Source organism: Eulemur rufifrons, chromosome 27 (assembly GCF_041146395.1).
Source record: "Eulemur rufifrons isolate Redbay chromosome 27, OSU_ERuf_1, whole genome shotgun sequence".
Classification (NCBI taxonomy): Eukaryota; Metazoa; Chordata; class Mammalia; order Primates; family Lemuridae; genus Eulemur; species Eulemur rufifrons.
Window position 1 is genome coordinate 17,945,152 of NC_091009.1, and position 18,675 is coordinate 17,963,826.

Sequence of the window (18,675 nt, forward strand, 5' to 3'; positions counted from 1 at the left end):
ATCTCATTTAATTTGTCAATTACTAAAAGATGAACATATAGCAAAAATGTTTGGTAATAATCTCCAAAAAACCCAAATATGTTAAATTCATTTTTAAAACTCTATTTGTTAATAAAAGACATGTTTATATTTTCAGAGCAAGTTTAAATGGTTTCCTCACTTACTTAACTACCAGAAATCCCCTTCCCCAAACTCTTTATAGCACCACCTACTGGCAAAATGGCAACATCTCTGCAACTCAATTTGATTAATACTGCACTTAGTTTAAAAATCTAAGAAATGTGAATATTGACTGGATATTTGATTTTGTTAAAGAATAATATTCCTTCTTTAAGGTGGTGATAATGGCATTGCAATGATGCTTTAAAGAGTTTATCTTTCAGATATGTGTGCTGAAATATTGCCTGGAAGAGACATAATCTGGGAGAAATAATGCCTAGAATTTGCAAAAGGTAGGTGGCAGGAGGGGTGTAGATAAAAACAAAATTCATAGTTGTATTTGAGATTTTTCTAGTCAATAAATAATGAACACTCCTTTCCTGTAAAAGTTGCTGGTATCACTTTCTGAGAAATGAATCGCTATATATTTAATGTAAAAATTCTTATACTAAACAGGATAAACTTTTGACTCCTTTTTTTCATTTGTAGACTAAGTGGAATAATAGGTAATTTTGGCATTTGACTCTTAACATTATGTAACCTAGCTGCTTTGGGATGATCTTAGAATGTTTCCCTAGTAATATGTTCCATTTCCTGACTCCTCCCTGCAAACAAAATGGCAGTGGCACTTTATCCTGATTTTTTTTTTTTTTTTTTTGGTTTATGCCTATTCTATTTTAATTAAATATGTATAAGTAAAAAAATTTTTTAAATAAATATTTAAAAATTGCCCCAAAAGTCAACTATTGGTACTATTATGATTTGTTTTCACAAAATTGTGGGTAATAGGAGGGGTATAAATATAAACAAAATTGGTCAAATGTTGATTATTGTTGAAGCTGAGTGATGGGAAGATGGCAGTATATTACTCCATTCTTGTTACTTATGCAAAGGGCAATAGAAGCCTGTCTATAATAAAGTTAAAAAAAAAAAAACAACTTGGCTTAAACATATTGCATCAGACTTAGATGTTCTGCAACCAAAAATCTGTGCGGAGCTGGAAGTCACAAATTTTAATAGTTAGAAGTAAGGAAGATAGGCTTCCAAGGAAGAAAAATAATAACACACATATTACAGTTATCCACATTACACAAGTATGGAAAATATAAATTGCTATGTATAGCTTTGGCAAAGACCCCAAATTGCCAGGCCAACAAACAAACCAGCTAATTAGAGTAGAATCTTAGATGCAAGGTGTAAAGCAAAATATCTATATATTTAGCCTGGTTAACACATATATATTTAAGCTCTTTCAAGTGGATAGAATCAAGTTGTTTGTGAGAGATATATACACACACATATATACACAACATGTAGATTCATATATATCAAATATTTAGAACACCAGTTATAAAGTATTTGTTAAAGCAATGCCTATTATGTGCCAGACACTGCTCTGGGAACTTTTTATTCATGTACTCCATGAGGTACGTGTTATTATCACCTTCATACAGATGAGGAAAAAGGAGATTCTGGGAGATTAAACAACTTACTAAACTCAGTTTTGTCCTGCTTCTATGCTATTTTCACTACACTGGGTAGGAAAGTTTACCTACTAACTGTGTGATTCGGGAAGTCACTGAAGCCTCATTTTCCACACATGTATGATGAAAGAATGGAAATCCAAGGTCCTTACAGATCTAAAATTCTACAAGTTTATGAAAACAAACCATAATGGCAGCAATCCCTTCCACTGCCGAAACCCCACCTCAACCTCACATGCAACCCTTTTATACTGAGGGAATGATAAACCCAACCCCTTGCAATAGGATGCCTTTTATACCTTGGCTGTAGTCTTAATATCCGTGATATTTACAAACCACTGCTTGCTGGCACGAATAACCACTGGTTTCTTAGTCCTCCAGTCATAGGGATAGCTGTGTACCAATTTTTCTTCTTTCAACAAGTTCTCTGCAGTCTGAAGCATCTTTATAACTTAAAAAAAAACACTAGTTTATGTTAAACATAATTAAAAAGTACTATGAAAATCCTAATAATGGTCTAAACTCCCAGGGAATACTAAATCTGGACCAATAGATGCCAATATATGTAGCTACCTTCTAGGTATCAAAGGCATAATCTAGGCAGCTCCTGACCAAAAAAAGCAAGGACTGTAAAACCTTAATCAGACTCCAAATTATGTCATGCCCACATCTCTTCACTTCAAAGGAAAGATGAACAGAATCTATCTAGAATTCTCGATTTGAAATTCAGAGTCATACTCTTTTATGCCATAAATCTTAAAACGGTTTCCAAAACCAGATGCTCCAGAAGAAACCAGGTGTAATGGGTTGAATTGTGTCCCAAAAGATCCTAATCCCCGGTACCTGTGAATGTGACCTTATTTGAAAATCAGGACTTTGCAGATGTAATTAAGTTAAGACGAGGTCATGCTGCATCAGAGGGGGCCCTAAACCCAATGACTGGTGTCTTAGTAAGAGGAGAGGATACAGAGAGAGACACATGAGAGCCAAAGAAGGCCATATGACAACAGAGGTAGAGACTGGAGTGATGTAGCTATAAACCAAGGAATGTGACAAAGATTTCCAGAAGCCATCAGAAGCTAGAAAGAGGCAAGTAAGGATTCTCCCACAGAACTTTGAGAAGAAACATAGTCCTACTAATATCTTGATTTTAGACTTCTAGCTTCCAGAACTTGAGAGAATAAATTTCTGCTGTTTTAACCCACCAAATTTATGGTGATTTGTTACAGTAGCTCTAGCAAAGTAATATACCAGGTTTCATTAGCCTTAGTCCTCCTGTGGGCAAAAAAGGTTTTCACAGGTCCCGGTCTCTGAATCCATAAAGAAAGGAAGAAAGGAAGAAAGACAATTTAAAACCGAAGACCCAAAGATCCTAATACATAAACCATGCTATGTGGGTCAGCTATTTACAAGGGTTACAAAATGAGTTAGGAATGTCTGACTCACAGTCAGCATCTGACCCCAAGCTTGATTTTATCCTTCCACAAAAGTAATACTGCTGATTACTATCTCTGTGGCCCTGAAATAATTTCACTCCCTGTGGACTACCCTGATTTGCTTAAACAAACAGAGCAACTTCGAAGCAAAAGATGAAAAAGTCCCAAATGCCATTTTAAACCATGTGGCAAAACAAAATACAAATATGATATTAACAGACACATTACTTACCCACATCTGTTCCCTCTTCAAGGACAGCCTTGTTTTGAAGTTCAGGACCTGCAGCATCTGTGAAAATTCCATCTTCATCCACTAAACAATCCTACAAAGTGTCATTTTGAACAATTAAAATATCAAAATATTTTATCTTATGATACCTGGTAGTAACAATGTATGTAAAACATTTCAGTACAGCCTAGTCTTTCCCTACATTGAAAATCTGGGTACTTCTCACTCAGTCAATAGGAATGTGAATTTTATACGTTTAAATCACCAAAGGCAGAATGTGTTATTAAAGCATATACCTAAAGTTTAATAACAAGTAATAAAATACATAAAACATTTTTGACTGGTCTCTATTATTTGCAGATCTATGGCAATGTACACAGCTGTTCCCTTTGAGAAATCTCCTTTTAACTAAACAGAAAAACTTGCTAAGTAACTGAAGTGTGTAAAATAATTTAGAGGTGATTGTTCAGTTAAAACAAACAACAAACTGTTCTTTTTCAACAATAGTAAAACGTACTTGCCATTTTTCAGGGTCTGAAAGTAATTTCTCTATGTGACTTAATACTTGAAAAAAAGTATTTTAAAAGTACCCCATGTATTATATATTCTCTAATTCTAACTTGGTCCTGATTTTGTGCTAATTCTGGGAAACCTTTCCCAATTATTAATAGTACGAATTAACGAAGCTTCAAGGGTATCGCACAAACCTAAGCATTTCACAATTTAATTATGACAAAAATCATTATCAAAAAATAAAGACATTAATTAGGATTTATCACTTTTATTCCACAAGACGAATAACTAGGAGGGAAAAAAGAGGAACAGTACCACGGGCAGGTTGTGTTGAGACGCTACGCTGTAATCCTCCATGCCATGGGCAGGGGCTGTGTGAACCAACCCTGTTCCTTTTGCCATGGTCACATGATTTGCAGGTAAAAGAGGAGACACTTTATCAGGAATTAAAGGATGACTACAAGTACCGTCTTTCAAATCTGCACCTGTGGGGAAAGAAAACCACAGAATCACTTTATAGGGCAAACGTATCTCTTTAAGCTTAGCAATAGAACATCAGGTTAAAAATGCAGAATCTAGAATAAAAATGGCTGGGTTCAAATCCCGGCTTCTCTTTTTACTTGCTCTATGACCTTCAGGAATCTATAAAACGTAGACAAATATGGTTCCTACCTCAAAGGACTGCTGTGAAGATAAAGAGTTAATGCAGGTTCAAGTGTTTCGATACTGCCTGTATCTACCACTTAATATTCTCCCAAAAAGATCTGTAAGTAATAATTCATTATTTTTCTACAGAGAAAACCTACCCCACACATACTCCATTTTAGCAGTTCAATATTCCTACTACTTTAATAGTAGTAAGCTAGTTCTCATCAGCTTATTTTGCCAGGGATGAAAAGTATATATACTTAAACTTCTAATTGGCTTACATATAAACTGATGAACTTAGAGGACTTTCCTATTTAGCTATGCAGTCTTTCCATTTTTGGTAATTTTTTTTTTTTTTTTTTTTGAGACAGAGTCTCACTCTGTTGCCCAGGCTAGAGTGAGTGCCGTGGCGTCAGCCTAGCTCACAGCAACCTCAAACTCCTGGGCTTAAGCAATCCTTCTTAGCCTCCCTATAGGCACGTGCCTATAGGGACTATAGGCATGTGCCACCATGCCCGGCTAATTTTTTTCTATATATATTTTTTGCTGTCCAGATAATTTCTTTCTATTTTTAGTAGAGAGGGGGTCTCGCTCTTGCTCAGGCTGGTCTCAAACTCCTGACCTCGAGTGATCCTCCCACCTCGGCCTCCCAGAGTGCTAGGATTACAGGCGTGAGCCACCGTGCCTGGCCCATTTTGGTAATGTTTATTCATGTGATTGTTCTTTTTTCCCCAATGATTGGAGTTTTCTAGCAAGAAACTCAAATACATTATATCTAAGTATCAAAGATAATTTTAAACTTTCCTAGATTTCCATAGTTGTATTTCAAAACCAGCCACTACTTCAAAAGTCCCAAATTATAGCTTACTAGGAATTCTTTTGATAGAAGGACTATTTTTGGAATAGTTTTCAGAATATATTCAATTCTCTATTAAAATTATATGCCAAAAAATAAGTATATTTATTTCCTTCCTTCCTTCATTTTATTAAATCAGATAAAAACAATTTTAACAATTAATTTAGCATAAAATTTTACTATTGAGTATTAATAACTACTGGCAGAAATATTTTTTATCTGTTATACCTTTGTCAATGTTCATATTTTTCTATATTCCTATCATGTTTAATATATATTCTCCTTCAGTGTAATCAAAATAAAATACATTCTAGAAAGGTGGAGGCTATATGTTGCAATTTACAATGGGCAATGTTCAGCAAAGTAGTGAACTCAAATCAACACAGTATTTTAATGACTATGATGGAATATCCAGAAATCTTCACCTGAAAATGTGGAAATAGTCTCAAATGTTGTTTCCAAAGCAGAAGCAACAGATGCTACTTTATCTGCAGCCAGAATGTAGAAGTTTCCAGAACTGGTACATTTCACAACAGCATATCTAGCATAAAATTTTAGGAGAGAATTACTAATAATAAAAAAAAAGCCATACATAGCATTTTAATTTTTTAATACCATTTTAGAAAAACTAACTTCAAAATCAAAAGGTATTATTTTCAAAATACTTCATAAATTACATTTCTATTGCATTTTCCGAAAAAGCACGATATAAGGTCTTAAAAGGAATCATCTAAAGCTTAAAAAAACTATGTGAACATCATAACTAAGTTATAGTTTACTAAAGTTTAAAAGGATAATGAGGATGAAATAAATTCAAAATAATGCTAATGATGGAATGGATCCTATTTGTGGATAAAACAAAAAATGCAACAAGCCACCTACTTTGACTCTGGCATATAACAAACAGCCTGATTGGCTGGAATCGTCCAAGGCTGGGTGGTCCACACTAAAATACTAACAGGAGATGAACCATCTGTGAAAATAAAGTTGTAAATAATGTTAACAAATATTATTATTATTTTTTTTTTTTTTGAGACAGAGTCTCACTTTGTTGCCCAGGCTAGAGTGAGTGCCATGGCGTCTGCCTAGCTCACAGCAACCTCAAACTCCTGAGCTCAAGGGATCCTCCTGTCTCAGCCTCCCGAGTAGTTGGGACTACAGGCATGCACCACCATGCCCGGCTAATTTTTTCTATATATATTTTTAGCTGTCCATATAATTTCTTTCTATTTTTAGTAGAGATGGGGTCTCGCTCTTGCTCAGGCTGGAACAAATATTATAATTCCATAACTTTAATATACTCAAGCAACGAATAAATGTTACCTATAAGAGCTGCCAATTTAGGAGAAGGTTTCAAGAGAGGAAATTTTACGTATATGGAACGACTGACATGCTCAGGATTATATTCAAGTTCTGCTTCAGCCAATGCAGTCCTAAGATTTAAAAACATTAAACGTAAGTATTTGGAAGCCTCACAAATTTCTCCCTTTTAGTTAAAAAAAAAAATGCATATACCTAGATGAGGGAGACCAAAATACAGGTTTGTAAGATCGATAAACCAAGCCCTGTAAGAGACAAAGATATTATATTAAAGCTGGAATTTTGTAACACATACTTTAACATACTAAAAGGAAAAGAAAACCAGTTCATTACCTTATCATACATTTGGTAAAAAATTCTCAACTGTTTGGCCTCATACTTTCCATCAAATGTATGGTAGCAATTATTCCAATCTGCCATTATTCCCCAACGAATAAATGCTGATTTCTGTTTCTCAATGGCTGCCTTAGCAAATGTTTTAGCTAAAAAGAAAAGAAAGAAAGAGAAAGAAAAAGCTTTTGAAAACCAATAAACTCAAATTCTTTTTTTTTAAAGACATGGGGTCTCGCTCTTGCTCAGGATGGTCTACAACTCCTGAGCTCAAGTGATCCTCCTGCCTTGGCCTCCCGGAGTGCTAAGATTACAGGCGTGAGCAGCATGCCTGGCCTAATAAACTCAAATTCTTAAACATGGTTTAGCATGTATCTCTCTAAATGTATGTGCTATACACAGTTCAGACTATATAATTTTTTAATAGGAAGATAATTTGAAGATTTAAATATATTGAAAAGATACCTACAACAAATTCTAAAATTAACTGGAATTTCAAAAGTTAAAATTTTATTAATGCCTTCTGTATTTTCCAGATATAATGGCCTCACATTTAGAAAACATAAACTGAAAAAAATCATTCCTCATTATTTCTTATTTTAAGAAAAGATCAGAGGCCGGGCATGCTGCTCATGCCTGTAATCCCAGCACTTTGGGAGGCTACGGTGGGAGGATTGAGGTCAGGGGTTTGAGATCAGCCTGGGCAATATAGCAAGACCCTGTCCCTACAAAAAGTTTCTAAAAAATTAGTCAGCCGTGGTGGCACACACGTGTAGTCTCAACTACTCGGGAGGCTGAGGCAGGAGGATGGCTTAAGCCCAGGAGTTCGAGGCTGCAGTGAGCTATGATCATACTACTACACTCCAGCCTGAGCAGCAGAGAGAGGCCCTGTCGCAAAAAAAAAAAAAAAAAAAAATCAGAATAATTTTCATTTTATTATACACACAAAAAATTAATCAAAATATTGAATCTAAGTCAATCATAATGTTTCACAAGGAAGTAAAAAAAAATTTTCACAATCATATCCAAATATACAATAGTATAACATATAAGAAGAATACTCCACTCTTGACATACATAATTGTATGGGAAAAGAAAAAAAATTAAATTAAAAAAAAAAAAAAAAAAAAAAAGAATACTCCACCCTGGCCCAGTCTACTGAAGGAAAGGATCAAGTAAGAGAGAATTTAAAACGTGTGTATTTTAGATTTACTTTTGGTTTAGCACCCAAAATGAGTCAACAAGCCATATCTAGGAAAGCAAAAAAACCAATATGAACACTAAGGAACTAAAGAATGTAAATAGAAATGCTCACAAAGCCTTTCCTTCAATCCTCTAAGCATAAATTGACAAAAAAATCAATTAAACAAAATCTGAACTTTCTGTGACACAAAGTGGTTTCCAACAGATCTCACAGCCAAAACAAAACCAAAGGTTCCTTTGATAAAGCCCTGACTTTTCCAAGGAACCTAAGTGTTTACAAATATCATTTTAAAACATAAATATAGATTAGTTACCTTTCTCTCTAATTTCCATAGCTGAAAGATTCTGAGCTTTTCCACCAAGTTCTGATAATACTTTTGTTTCAATGGGCAATCCATGACAATCCCAGCCAGGTACAAAATGTACCTTGGAACCACTCATCATATGGTATCGATTGGCTATGTCTTTCAAAATCTGCAAAGATAAAGTCATAATCATCATTTATACATAAAGCATATGGCCTACAATTTATATTTTTATTAATTCAATACCATTTAAAACACTGAGAAAACCCAATTTTAAAAGGAATTATATAATATAACGAATTAAATCTAACACAAGCAACTGTATACAATATTTTCAATAATTTTGTATATGAAACAAAGTTTTGACTGTGTTTTGACTCCATTTTGACTGCGACCTGTCACACGAGGTCAGATATGGAATTTTCCACTTGTGGCATCAAGTCAGTGCTCAAAAAGTTTCAAATGAATTTCACACAGGCTGGACTACAGTGGCCAGCCCAACAGCAGCTCACTGTAACTACAAACACCTGGGCTAAAGCAAGCCTCCCACTTCAGACTCCTGCGTAGCTAAAACTACAGGTGCATACCACCACACCCAGCTAATTTTTAAATTTTTGGTAGAGACGGGGTCTATCTTGCCGGGGCTGGTCTCAAATTCCTGGCCTCAAGTGATCCTCCCACTCTAGCCTCCCAGAGTGTTGGGATTATAGGCATGAGCCATTGCACACAGCCAGTCTACCCAATTTCAAGACTTATTCTAAAGCTACGATAATCAACACTGTGATAAAGATCTAAAAGAATTTGCTAAAGAGTAAAAATATTTTAAAGAGAACTCAAACCTGTGGTATTGGCAAAGGAATGGACACATAAAGCAATAGAACAGAACAGAGAATTCAGAAATAGACTCATACAAATATGCCCAACTGATTTTTGATAGTGGTACAAAAGCAATTCATTGGGAAATATAACCTTTTCAACAAATGATGCTGGAGCAAGTAGATATCCACAGGGGAAAAAAATGGACTTTGACCTAAGTCTCATACCCTATATAACAATTAACTCAAAATGGATCAGGAACTTAAATGTAAAATGTAGAACTTTTAAGAAAAAATATAGGACAAAATCTTCAGGTTCCAGGGCTGGGCAAAGAATTCTCTTAGACATGACAGTGAAACCATGATTCATGAAAGAAAAAACTGATAAACTGGACTGCATCAAAATTAAAAACTTTTACTCTACAACAGACCCTGCTAAAAGGATGAGAAGAAAGGGTACACAGTAGGAGAAAATAGTTGCAAAACACATATGTGACAAAGATTTGTTATCTAGAATATATAAAGAACTGGCAGAACTCATTAGTGAGAAAAAAAATCCAAGTAGAAAATGGACAAAAGACATAAAGAGAATTTTACCCAATAGGCTCAAGAGATGGCAAATAGATACATGGAAAAACATACAATACCATTAGCCATTATGGAAATGCAAATTAAAAATACAATGAGATATCACTACACACCTATCAAAATGGCTAAAATAAAAGTGACAACACCAAATGCTGGCAAGGATGCAAAGAAAACCAGATCATTAATACATTGCTAATAAGTATGTAAAATGGTACACCCCTTCTGGAAGCCAGTTTGTTATTTTCTTAAAAAACTAAACATGCAACTACCACATGATCCAGGAACTACAGTCCTGGGGGATTTATCCCGGAGAAATAAAAATTTACATTTGCACAAAAACCTATACATGAATGTTTATAGCAACTTTATTCATAATAGTCCAAACTGGAGACAACCTAGACTTAACTTCAACAGGTTAATGGTTAAACAAACTGTGATACATCCACACCATGATACCACTCAGCAATGAAAAAGAATGAAACTACTGATAAACTCAACTTGGATGAATCCCAAGAGAATTATGCCAAGTGAAAACAGTCAATCCCAAAGGTTATAAACTGTATCATTTCATTCACACAGCATCCTTGAAATGACAAAAATCGAGAACAGATTAGTAGTTGCAAAGGGTTAACGAAAGGGGAGGGCAAGAGGAAAATGTGTGTGGCTATCAAAGGGCCCCAGGGATTCTTGTGGTGATGGAAATCTTGATTGTATCAATGTCCATATCCTAGATGTGATATTGTACTACAGTTTTGCAAGAAGATACCATTGAGAAAAACTGGGTAAAATGTACAAGAGATTCTGTGTATTATTTCTAAAAATTGCAACTGAATCTCTACCTCAAATATAAAGTTTAACTAACATAAATTTTTAATGAAATTATCAAATAGCATGTACTAAAAAAAACAAACAAGCACTTCAGTTTTCTCCATGAAAAGGAATAAAATGCCTCTCTACTCTCTGATGTGTTAATAACATGCCTAATGATTCAAAAATGAACTATAAAGCAACTGAGCACAGTTTGGCCTTGTGGAAGCAAACAATCCTGAGGAATGTGCAAGATGTATAACATCTCAAGTGTTTTTGAAGTTTCCAATATAATTTGGTTCTTAATACAATAAGCAATGCATATCACAATATACAGCAATACTATTCTAATAGCACTATTGACCTGTTCAGTGATTAAATTCCTGATTTTGAAAGTACAGATGCTCAAGGCCACTCCCTCTCAGAGGCTTTCACTGAAGTATACGTAAAAACAAAGAACTGAAGAATGATTAAACAAATTGTGGCATATTCTCTCAATGAAATGCTACCAAGCAATTAAAAAAGAATCAATTATTGATACCTATAACCACATGGGTGAATCTGAAAAACTATATTGACTGGAAGAAGCCAGATAGAAAAGAATACTATGGTATGATTCCACTTACATGAAATTATAGGATAGGCAAAAAAATTGAAAGCAAAAGAAACAAAATCACTGGTTGCCTGTCGAACGAGGTTGGATGGGAATAGCGGACTGACTTTAAAGGCAAATGAGAGAGCCCCTGGGGCAAAGGTATTACCTTCTATATGTTGCACTGGGAGGTGGTTAAACAAATGTAAAAAACTGTCAAAACCCATCAAACTGAATAATTTAAGATGTACAGTATATTTTACTGTGCATTATTCCAAAAAATATAGACAGAATCTTGAAAAATACGTTAATTTAGTACTACTCAAGATGCCAAACTGCATCAAGATAAGGAGCTTCATACCATAATGTAAATCAACACAACTAAAAATCTTGCTCCAAAAATAATCTCAGCTAACTAAACTGTGGGCTTGGTAACAAAGTTGAGAGAAAGGCTAGTGGGCTCTCTCAGGGGAGAAACCAAATTTCTTGCTCATTTCATTTCCTATTTAAAACCAACCTAGCAGCCGCCACTCCAAAACAAAACAAAAAACCAACCTTAGGCACTATATGCTGGTGACGCTATTTATCCTGCACTTGCTATTCTTACCCCAAATATCCCCACAGCTCACTCTCTTGTTTTCTAGAGGACTTTACATAAAATGTCACCTTTTCAGCGAGGGAGTCGCCCTACATCAATTTATTAAAATTATAATTTCCTCTACTGACTCTCCCTATCCATCCTTTCTCCTTTTATTCTACCCCATAGCACATCACTATCTGGCATTATATTTTACTTATTTAACTTGTTGATTATGGCTGCTCCAACTAGAGCATAAGGATAAGACTTACCTTTATTGTGTTCACTGGTATTCCCAGACTCTAGAACAATGCCTGGCACACAGTAGGCACTCAGTAATTATATACTGAATAAAATGATATTTACTAATGTAAAATACAATAAGCTCAAAGCAAATACCAGCAATGTTATTAATATTTTTCACAGTACCAAAATTGCTTATTGCTGCTTTCCATTAAAACTTTTTACTTTTTTGTGCCAATGTAAATTTACATAATATCATACAATTAGAATACATTCCTTTATAAAAAGTACGTACATAAACATTTTCTTTCCAGTCTCATAATTATAATTACCTTATTTAAAGCATGTCCAACATGAGGGTCACCATTTGCATAAGGAGGTCCATCATGAAGACAAAATTCTGTCTTTACTTTTCTTTCTCTTTGCCATGAATAAAGTTCTGAAAATCCACATTTCTGTTTAAAAAGAACAACAATGTCTAAACATCATGTAAATACATGCTCCTGAGTCTTAACCATAAATAACAGCCTACACTTATTTCCTATCCCATTCCAATCTGCTCAACTCTGAAATACAAATGGTAAGGTTTCTGAAATGCACACCTGAATTCTCTTAAAACCTTTTAATAGTTTTCTCATCAACTTCAGACTACAGTCTAAACTCTTTGTATGGTATACAGGACCCTACAAAGGTCGGCTGGGGAAGCTGAGGCCTTGGGGGCCACACGTGGCCTTAAGGATTCCTGAGTGTGGCCTTTTGACTGAATCCCAATTTTACAGAACAAATCCCCTTAATAAAGGGTGAAGTTTGGATTCCGTGGAGGAGCCACACCTGGGGAGCTGGCGAGCCGCACGTGGACTTGAGGCTGCGGGTTCCCACCTGGCAGCTCAGCACTCCCCACCCCTCACTCTTCACTCCAGCCAACCTGAAGGACCTATAGATCACCTTATACTCATTCTTGCTATACTTTGGCCTCCACACTTGCCAGTCCCTAAATTTTGGACAACATTCACTGCCGTGCCACGCCTCTTCCCTCACTTGCTGTGCGACCTGGGCCAAGTCAATTTGCATTTATGGGCGCGTTTCTTTATCTGAAAAAAAAAATGTTAATCATATCCATTTTACAGGACTGTTGTGAAGATTAAATGAGAAAACATTTGAAACTGTCATGCCTCCTGGCATACACAAGGTACTGGATAAAAACAAGAGAATCTCTGCCCTTAGAAAGTTCAGTCTAGTACAGGAGACAAAGACGCAGTCTATATAAGGGACTCAGAGGAAGTACTGCAAAAATCCTTAAGTCCAACCAGGGTCCTAAACATCCAACAAAGGTGGGCTTCAACTTCCCCTCATTGCTAATAACTGAATTTTCACTTATTTGTGTCCATGTTAGTTTACTTTTTACAAGTCACTGGAAAGGTGTCCAAAGTCGATTTGTTTTGCCTACGCTAGAAATGGGACATACATTCGATACAGGCTGGTATCTGAGCATCGCCAGGGTTCCCCCTTAATATCCCCCTCCCGAACCTGCTACAACCCAAGGACCCATCTGGAGATTTCTTTCCTTAGGTTTTCAGCCAATAAAACCAGCGGATGACGGCCACCGAGCGGGTCACAACACCTCCGCCCACCCGTGCCGGGCGGGGCCGCAGAGGCGTGGCTCCCGTGGAGGTCCCCCCCTACCCCGGCGACTCGGGCGTCCCTCCCGAGGCCGCGCCCGGGCCAGGCCCTACCTGCTGGATCTCCAGCTCCGTCTCCGGCTGCTGACGGCCCAGCAGCTTCATGGGGAAGCTGGTCTGCGGCAGTAGCACCGTGTCCCTATACTTGCCGCTATTCGAGTTCGGCAGCTGGTTGCTAGCCCCGGTGACTGAGCGCACCAGAAGCCTCTTCGTCGTCCCTCGCCATCCCAGGCGACAGGGAAGGCGTGGCGGCCCCCACAAACTCCGGGCCACGGCGAGGGTCGCCGTCCCCGGCCCGAGCGGGCGCAGCCCCCAACGCATGGCGGGGCAACCCGGGCCGCCCCCTTACTGCGGGGTCCTCCGCTCCCGCCCCGGCTCGGAGGAGCAGAAACCCCAGAAAACCAGGCAAGCTGTGTGCGCGGGCGCACGCGCTCAGGGCGCGGAAGGGGCGGGGAGGGAGCCGGCTAGGACAGAGCCACCTCCGGGTCTTCGCCGCAGCCGCCGGGGGCGGGGCCGGCTGCTCGCGGCGGGAAGGTGGGGCCCGGCGCGGTGCGAACGGTATCCTAATCACAGTGCCCTCCCTGCTTTTTAAACACATATGCTTTTTTATTTAACACATTGCATCTATGATTTTATCGCTTCAACATGTAGTGAATAAACGTCTGATATTTTACATTCTTTGTCTTCATACTAAGTCTCCCAAATTTGATGTGTATTTTGCACACACAACAACTCAATTTGTACTGTCATAGGTCAAGTGCTCAACGGGCACAAGTGGGTAATGGCTACGTGGGCAGCACTGCTTTCGGGAGTGCAGAGGGCAGTAAAAGACACTGTCAAAGAATAGAATTTCATCAAATTGAGTTTTTAAAGATTTAATTGGCTTTTATTAGCGATTCATAAACCGGGCAGCATCCTGTCTACAAAATGGAAAGGATCTCGGGTGAGCTGAGCAGAAAGCGTGAACTTTATAAGCAGAAAAGGCTGTAGAAAGCAGAAACAAGAAAAAGCGGGCTGGTAGTTTCAAAGTTACTTTCCTTATAGGCGTGCAAACAAAGTCTTGTTGGCTTAATGGGACTTGGCTATCTCCTGATTTCTCAGAAGGTCAGATCTTACAAGCAAACAGTTTAGGTTTCAGGTTGGTAACTTGGAACCTTAGCATGAGTAACTCCGTCTTGGGTTGGTCTGTTAGGGTGTAGCGCAGAAGCTTACCCCAAATCAATGACTTCGCATAAATTTTAATTAACAATATATAAATCAGCCTAATTTTTTTTAGATTCCCCAAATCCCTGTTATGTCCCACTCTTACAGAATAGTAGAGTGTGTATGGCAACTTCTGCTCATGTTTCTGATAGATTCTGCTATTTGTTGTCCAATTCATAATCGTTCACAATTATTACCATTTCATTGTAGAAGATACCTCTAGGGCACAGCCTTCCTAATCATAAAACACAATATCCAGAACATTTGGCTTACATAAATAAAAAGACTGACCGATTTTCTACAAAAATGAAAATACATATATACAGAAAAAGATAACAGAAAGCAAGCAAGTGGCAACTAGGAAGTAATCAATGTCAGCCTTTCACCAGGCATTGACTCCAGCTCTGTTCCTATATTAACTCATTTAATCTTCAAAACCAGATGAGATGAAGACACAACGTACCACAAAACCTTATGAGGTAGGGACTATGAGTATTCCCATTTCACACATAAGAAAACTGAAGCACATGGAGTTAAGTAACCCACCCAAGATCATACATACAACTAAGAAGTAGCAGAGCTGGAATTCAAACCCAGGCAGTTAGGCTCCACTGCCTGTGTGCATAACTACCATGTTATATTGCCTCTCCTACATTATACTACGGGAGAAAACATTTGCAACACATTAAAAAAATTAATATGCAAACTGTATAAAGAGCTGTCAAGAAGAAAAATATAAACACAATAGAAAAAAAGGGCAAAGGAAAAGATCAGGCAATTCATAGACAAATAAAAACAGCCAATAAATATATAAAAGATGCTCAACTTTAGGAGTCATGAGGACAGGCAGTTAAAGTACCATGTTCATCCAACAAATTAGGGCAAAAATGAAGAGATTTGATAATAGGGTGTTAATGGAAAAAAACCCAAACTCTTTAAAATAATTTAAAGAGGTTATTCTGAGCCAAGTGTGTGTGAATCACCACTCAGAACAGGTTTTCAAGAGGTTCTGAGAAAATGTGCCAGTGGTTGCCAGCTTACAGTTTGGTTTTATACATTCATAGAGATAGGAATTACATGTAAGATCATAATATGTAGAAGCTGTACATTGTTTTGGTCCAAAAAGGCAGGACATCTTGACAGGGGCAGGGAGGAGGGTTACAGGTTTTAAAGATTCTTTGATTTGTAATTGGTTAAAGAGATGAAGCTTTGTCTAAAGAAGTGGAATGTTTTAAGTTAAACTAAGGATGCCTGTTAATCAGAGACACATGTGATCCGTTAAGTAAATTGATTATCTGCAGGTATGGTTTAACCTTTGTCTTGCATGGCCTTAGACCTGTTAATGATATATCTTGTTGTTACAAAGAGTAACCCCAAAAGGGAAGCGGCATGATGAGGCATGTCTGACCTCCCTTCTCCTCATGGCCAGCAACTCAGCTTTAAGGTTTTTCTGGAGTCCCTGGTGGCCAAAAGGGGTTCCATTCAGTTGGCTGTGAGGCTTAAGATTTTGTTTTGGTTCACAAGGGCTTGAGAGTGTGTATGAAAGTGGACTGCTGGTAGTAGTATAAAATATGTACTGTCTTTTTGAATGGCAATTTAGCAATATCCATTACCATTTAAAATGCATTTCATCTGTGACCCGTAGTTCCACATCTGGGATCTATCCTATACCTACAGTCTCACAGGAGCACAAAGATGTATTCATACAGAAACTCTTCTAACCGACCTCTGCATAACAATTTGCTGAATTCAACTTGCTCTGTTTCCTTGTAAAATCTGTGAGAGGATACAATGAGCACTTGGAAAAAGGATGCTCTACAGGGTGACTGCAGACTTGCTTCCCATTTGTTGAGCTATGTGCTCATGGTGCATTGTGTTTGTACTTATTCAAGCCAGTTGTACTTGTTACGTAATTATATGATTTAATACTAAAAACCAATGTATAATTAAAGTAGTACAGTCTGTTATGTTTATTTTACAATCCCCCCAAAAAGGTCTGACTTAACTCACAGGATTGTTATGAAAATCAAACGAGATTGTGTAAGTAAAATCATTTGAAACTAAAGCTCTCTATGAGTGGTAGCCTTTTGTTGGCATTGCTTTCTGGTGAGCCTTTTTTTTTGTTTTGAGACAGGGTCTTGCTCTGTTGCCCAGGATATAGTGCAATGCTCATAGGTCACTGCAACCTCACACTCCTGGACACAAGCTTCCCAGCCTCCCAAGTAGCTGGGACTAGTGCATGCCACTGTGCCGGCCTAATTTTTCTATTTTTTGTAGAGACAGGGTCTCACTCTTGTTCAGGCTGGTCTGGAAATCCTCACCTCAAATGATCCTCCTGCCTTGGCCTCCCAGAGTGCTAGGATTACAGGTGTGAGCCATCACACCCAGCCTCTCTGGTGTTTTTTAAAAACAGAAATCATGGTTTGCTTCTGATTTAAAAAGTTTGGGAGTTACAGAAAAGCACACAGAAACAAATGAAAATTGTTCATTATCACTCCTACAAAATAAACCAGTGAATGTTTAGTGCAAATGGTGTTGTTTTTTTATGAAAACAAAGCTGAAAGCTCTGAAGAATCCAGTAAAGGCAACTCGTTAAAAACCAAAAGCAAAAAAAAAAAAAAAAAATCCCAACCAAAAAAACTTTTGTTAACTTCGGTGAAGCTAAAACAAGTGCAAATATGTGGAAACTATAGTAAAAATCTATAAGTACTCTGCTTTTTCTTAAGTATCTGAACTCCAAAATTAAAATGGTGCAGTATGGCTGTGCTTTATTAGGAGAGAGAAAAGCAAAACTGCAATCTGAGGACCCATCCTCTGATAAAATGCTTGGACACATTTCCATTTTTAAAAAACTCAATATACAGTACTCACGAGTTACTCAATTTTAAGTCTTTTAAAAATAAAGTGGTAACTTCATCAATGTAAATGGTCCCTTTAACAATACAAAATGACTCTCAGTTCCCTTTGATAACCTTTCTTGCCCTGATTTCTACTTTTAAGATAACGGGTCTAATCATTTGGAGAACTTGTTTTTAAATGGAGGTGTTTGAGCAATTTACATTTATTGTTATAACTGATGTTTGTTGTTAACTCTGCCTTTTTATGTTACTTTCTTATTTTCTGATTGCGGTGTCCTGCTTTTTAGTATCTGCCCCCTCCAACACACATAAACACAGGCAGGTTCAAAAATGGTGCTCTTCTTAAATATCCGGTGAATGCCTAAATGAAAAAACCGACAAATTTTGGTTTTGCTTTTTTTACTTTGGTAGGGCAATAAAAATCTTAAATAGATTTTCTTCCCTGCCTCAGAAAGCCAAATAATCATTGACTTTTCACACCAGGCCAGGAAAAGAGAAGATCTCCCAGGGTTTACAGAAGGGCAAACAAAAAGCGCAGGGGCACTTGTTCCTAAACTTTTCTGGGTCACAGATCCTCTTAAGAACTTGATAAAAGTTTAAAAAAAAGAAAAAGTCGGTACCTTTAACAAAATTCTGCATAAAGTCGTTTCGCTGTTGTTGGGGAGGAAGAATGATGGAGATGGAGATGAAGGTGGAGGTGGAGGTGGGCTGGACCTCCTGACGCCAGTCCGCAGACCGCCCCCCCTAGGGGTTCGAAGTTAAGCAGCTGCCACCGCAGGGCGGCATCACTAATCGAAGGAACATTTTTAAAATGTAAATTGCATAAAGCG

At 37.4% G+C, this 18,675-nt stretch overlaps 1 protein-coding gene across 1 annotated transcript in view; it reads right to left on the reverse strand.

Moving 5' to 3' along the window:
* The window catches only part of IARS2 (isoleucyl-tRNA synthetase 2, mitochondrial), a 44,930-nt gene extending 30,724 nt beyond the window's left edge, over nucleotides 1–14,206 (reverse strand). The window contains exons 1-11 of the mRNA XM_069459688.1: nucleotides 13,839–14,206; nucleotides 12,438–12,560; nucleotides 8,493–8,652; nucleotides 6,979–7,127; nucleotides 6,841–6,890; nucleotides 6,649–6,758; nucleotides 6,208–6,298; nucleotides 5,751–5,866; nucleotides 4,137–4,306; nucleotides 3,312–3,402; nucleotides 1,943–2,094 (exon numbers count right to left, since the gene is read on the reverse strand). Of these exons, the coding sequence (XP_069315789.1) occupies nucleotides 1,943–2,094; nucleotides 3,312–3,402; nucleotides 4,137–4,306; nucleotides 5,751–5,866; nucleotides 6,208–6,298; nucleotides 6,649–6,758; nucleotides 6,841–6,890; nucleotides 6,979–7,127; nucleotides 8,493–8,652; nucleotides 12,438–12,560; nucleotides 13,839–14,105 (1,479 nt within the window). The 5' untranslated portion in view covers nucleotides 14,106–14,206. The remainder of the gene's footprint in view (nucleotides 1–1,942; nucleotides 2,095–3,311; nucleotides 3,403–4,136; nucleotides 4,307–5,750; nucleotides 5,867–6,207; nucleotides 6,299–6,648; nucleotides 6,759–6,840; nucleotides 6,891–6,978; nucleotides 7,128–8,492; nucleotides 8,653–12,437; nucleotides 12,561–13,838) is intronic.
* Between the last annotated feature and the right edge of the window lie 4,469 nt (nucleotides 14,207–18,675).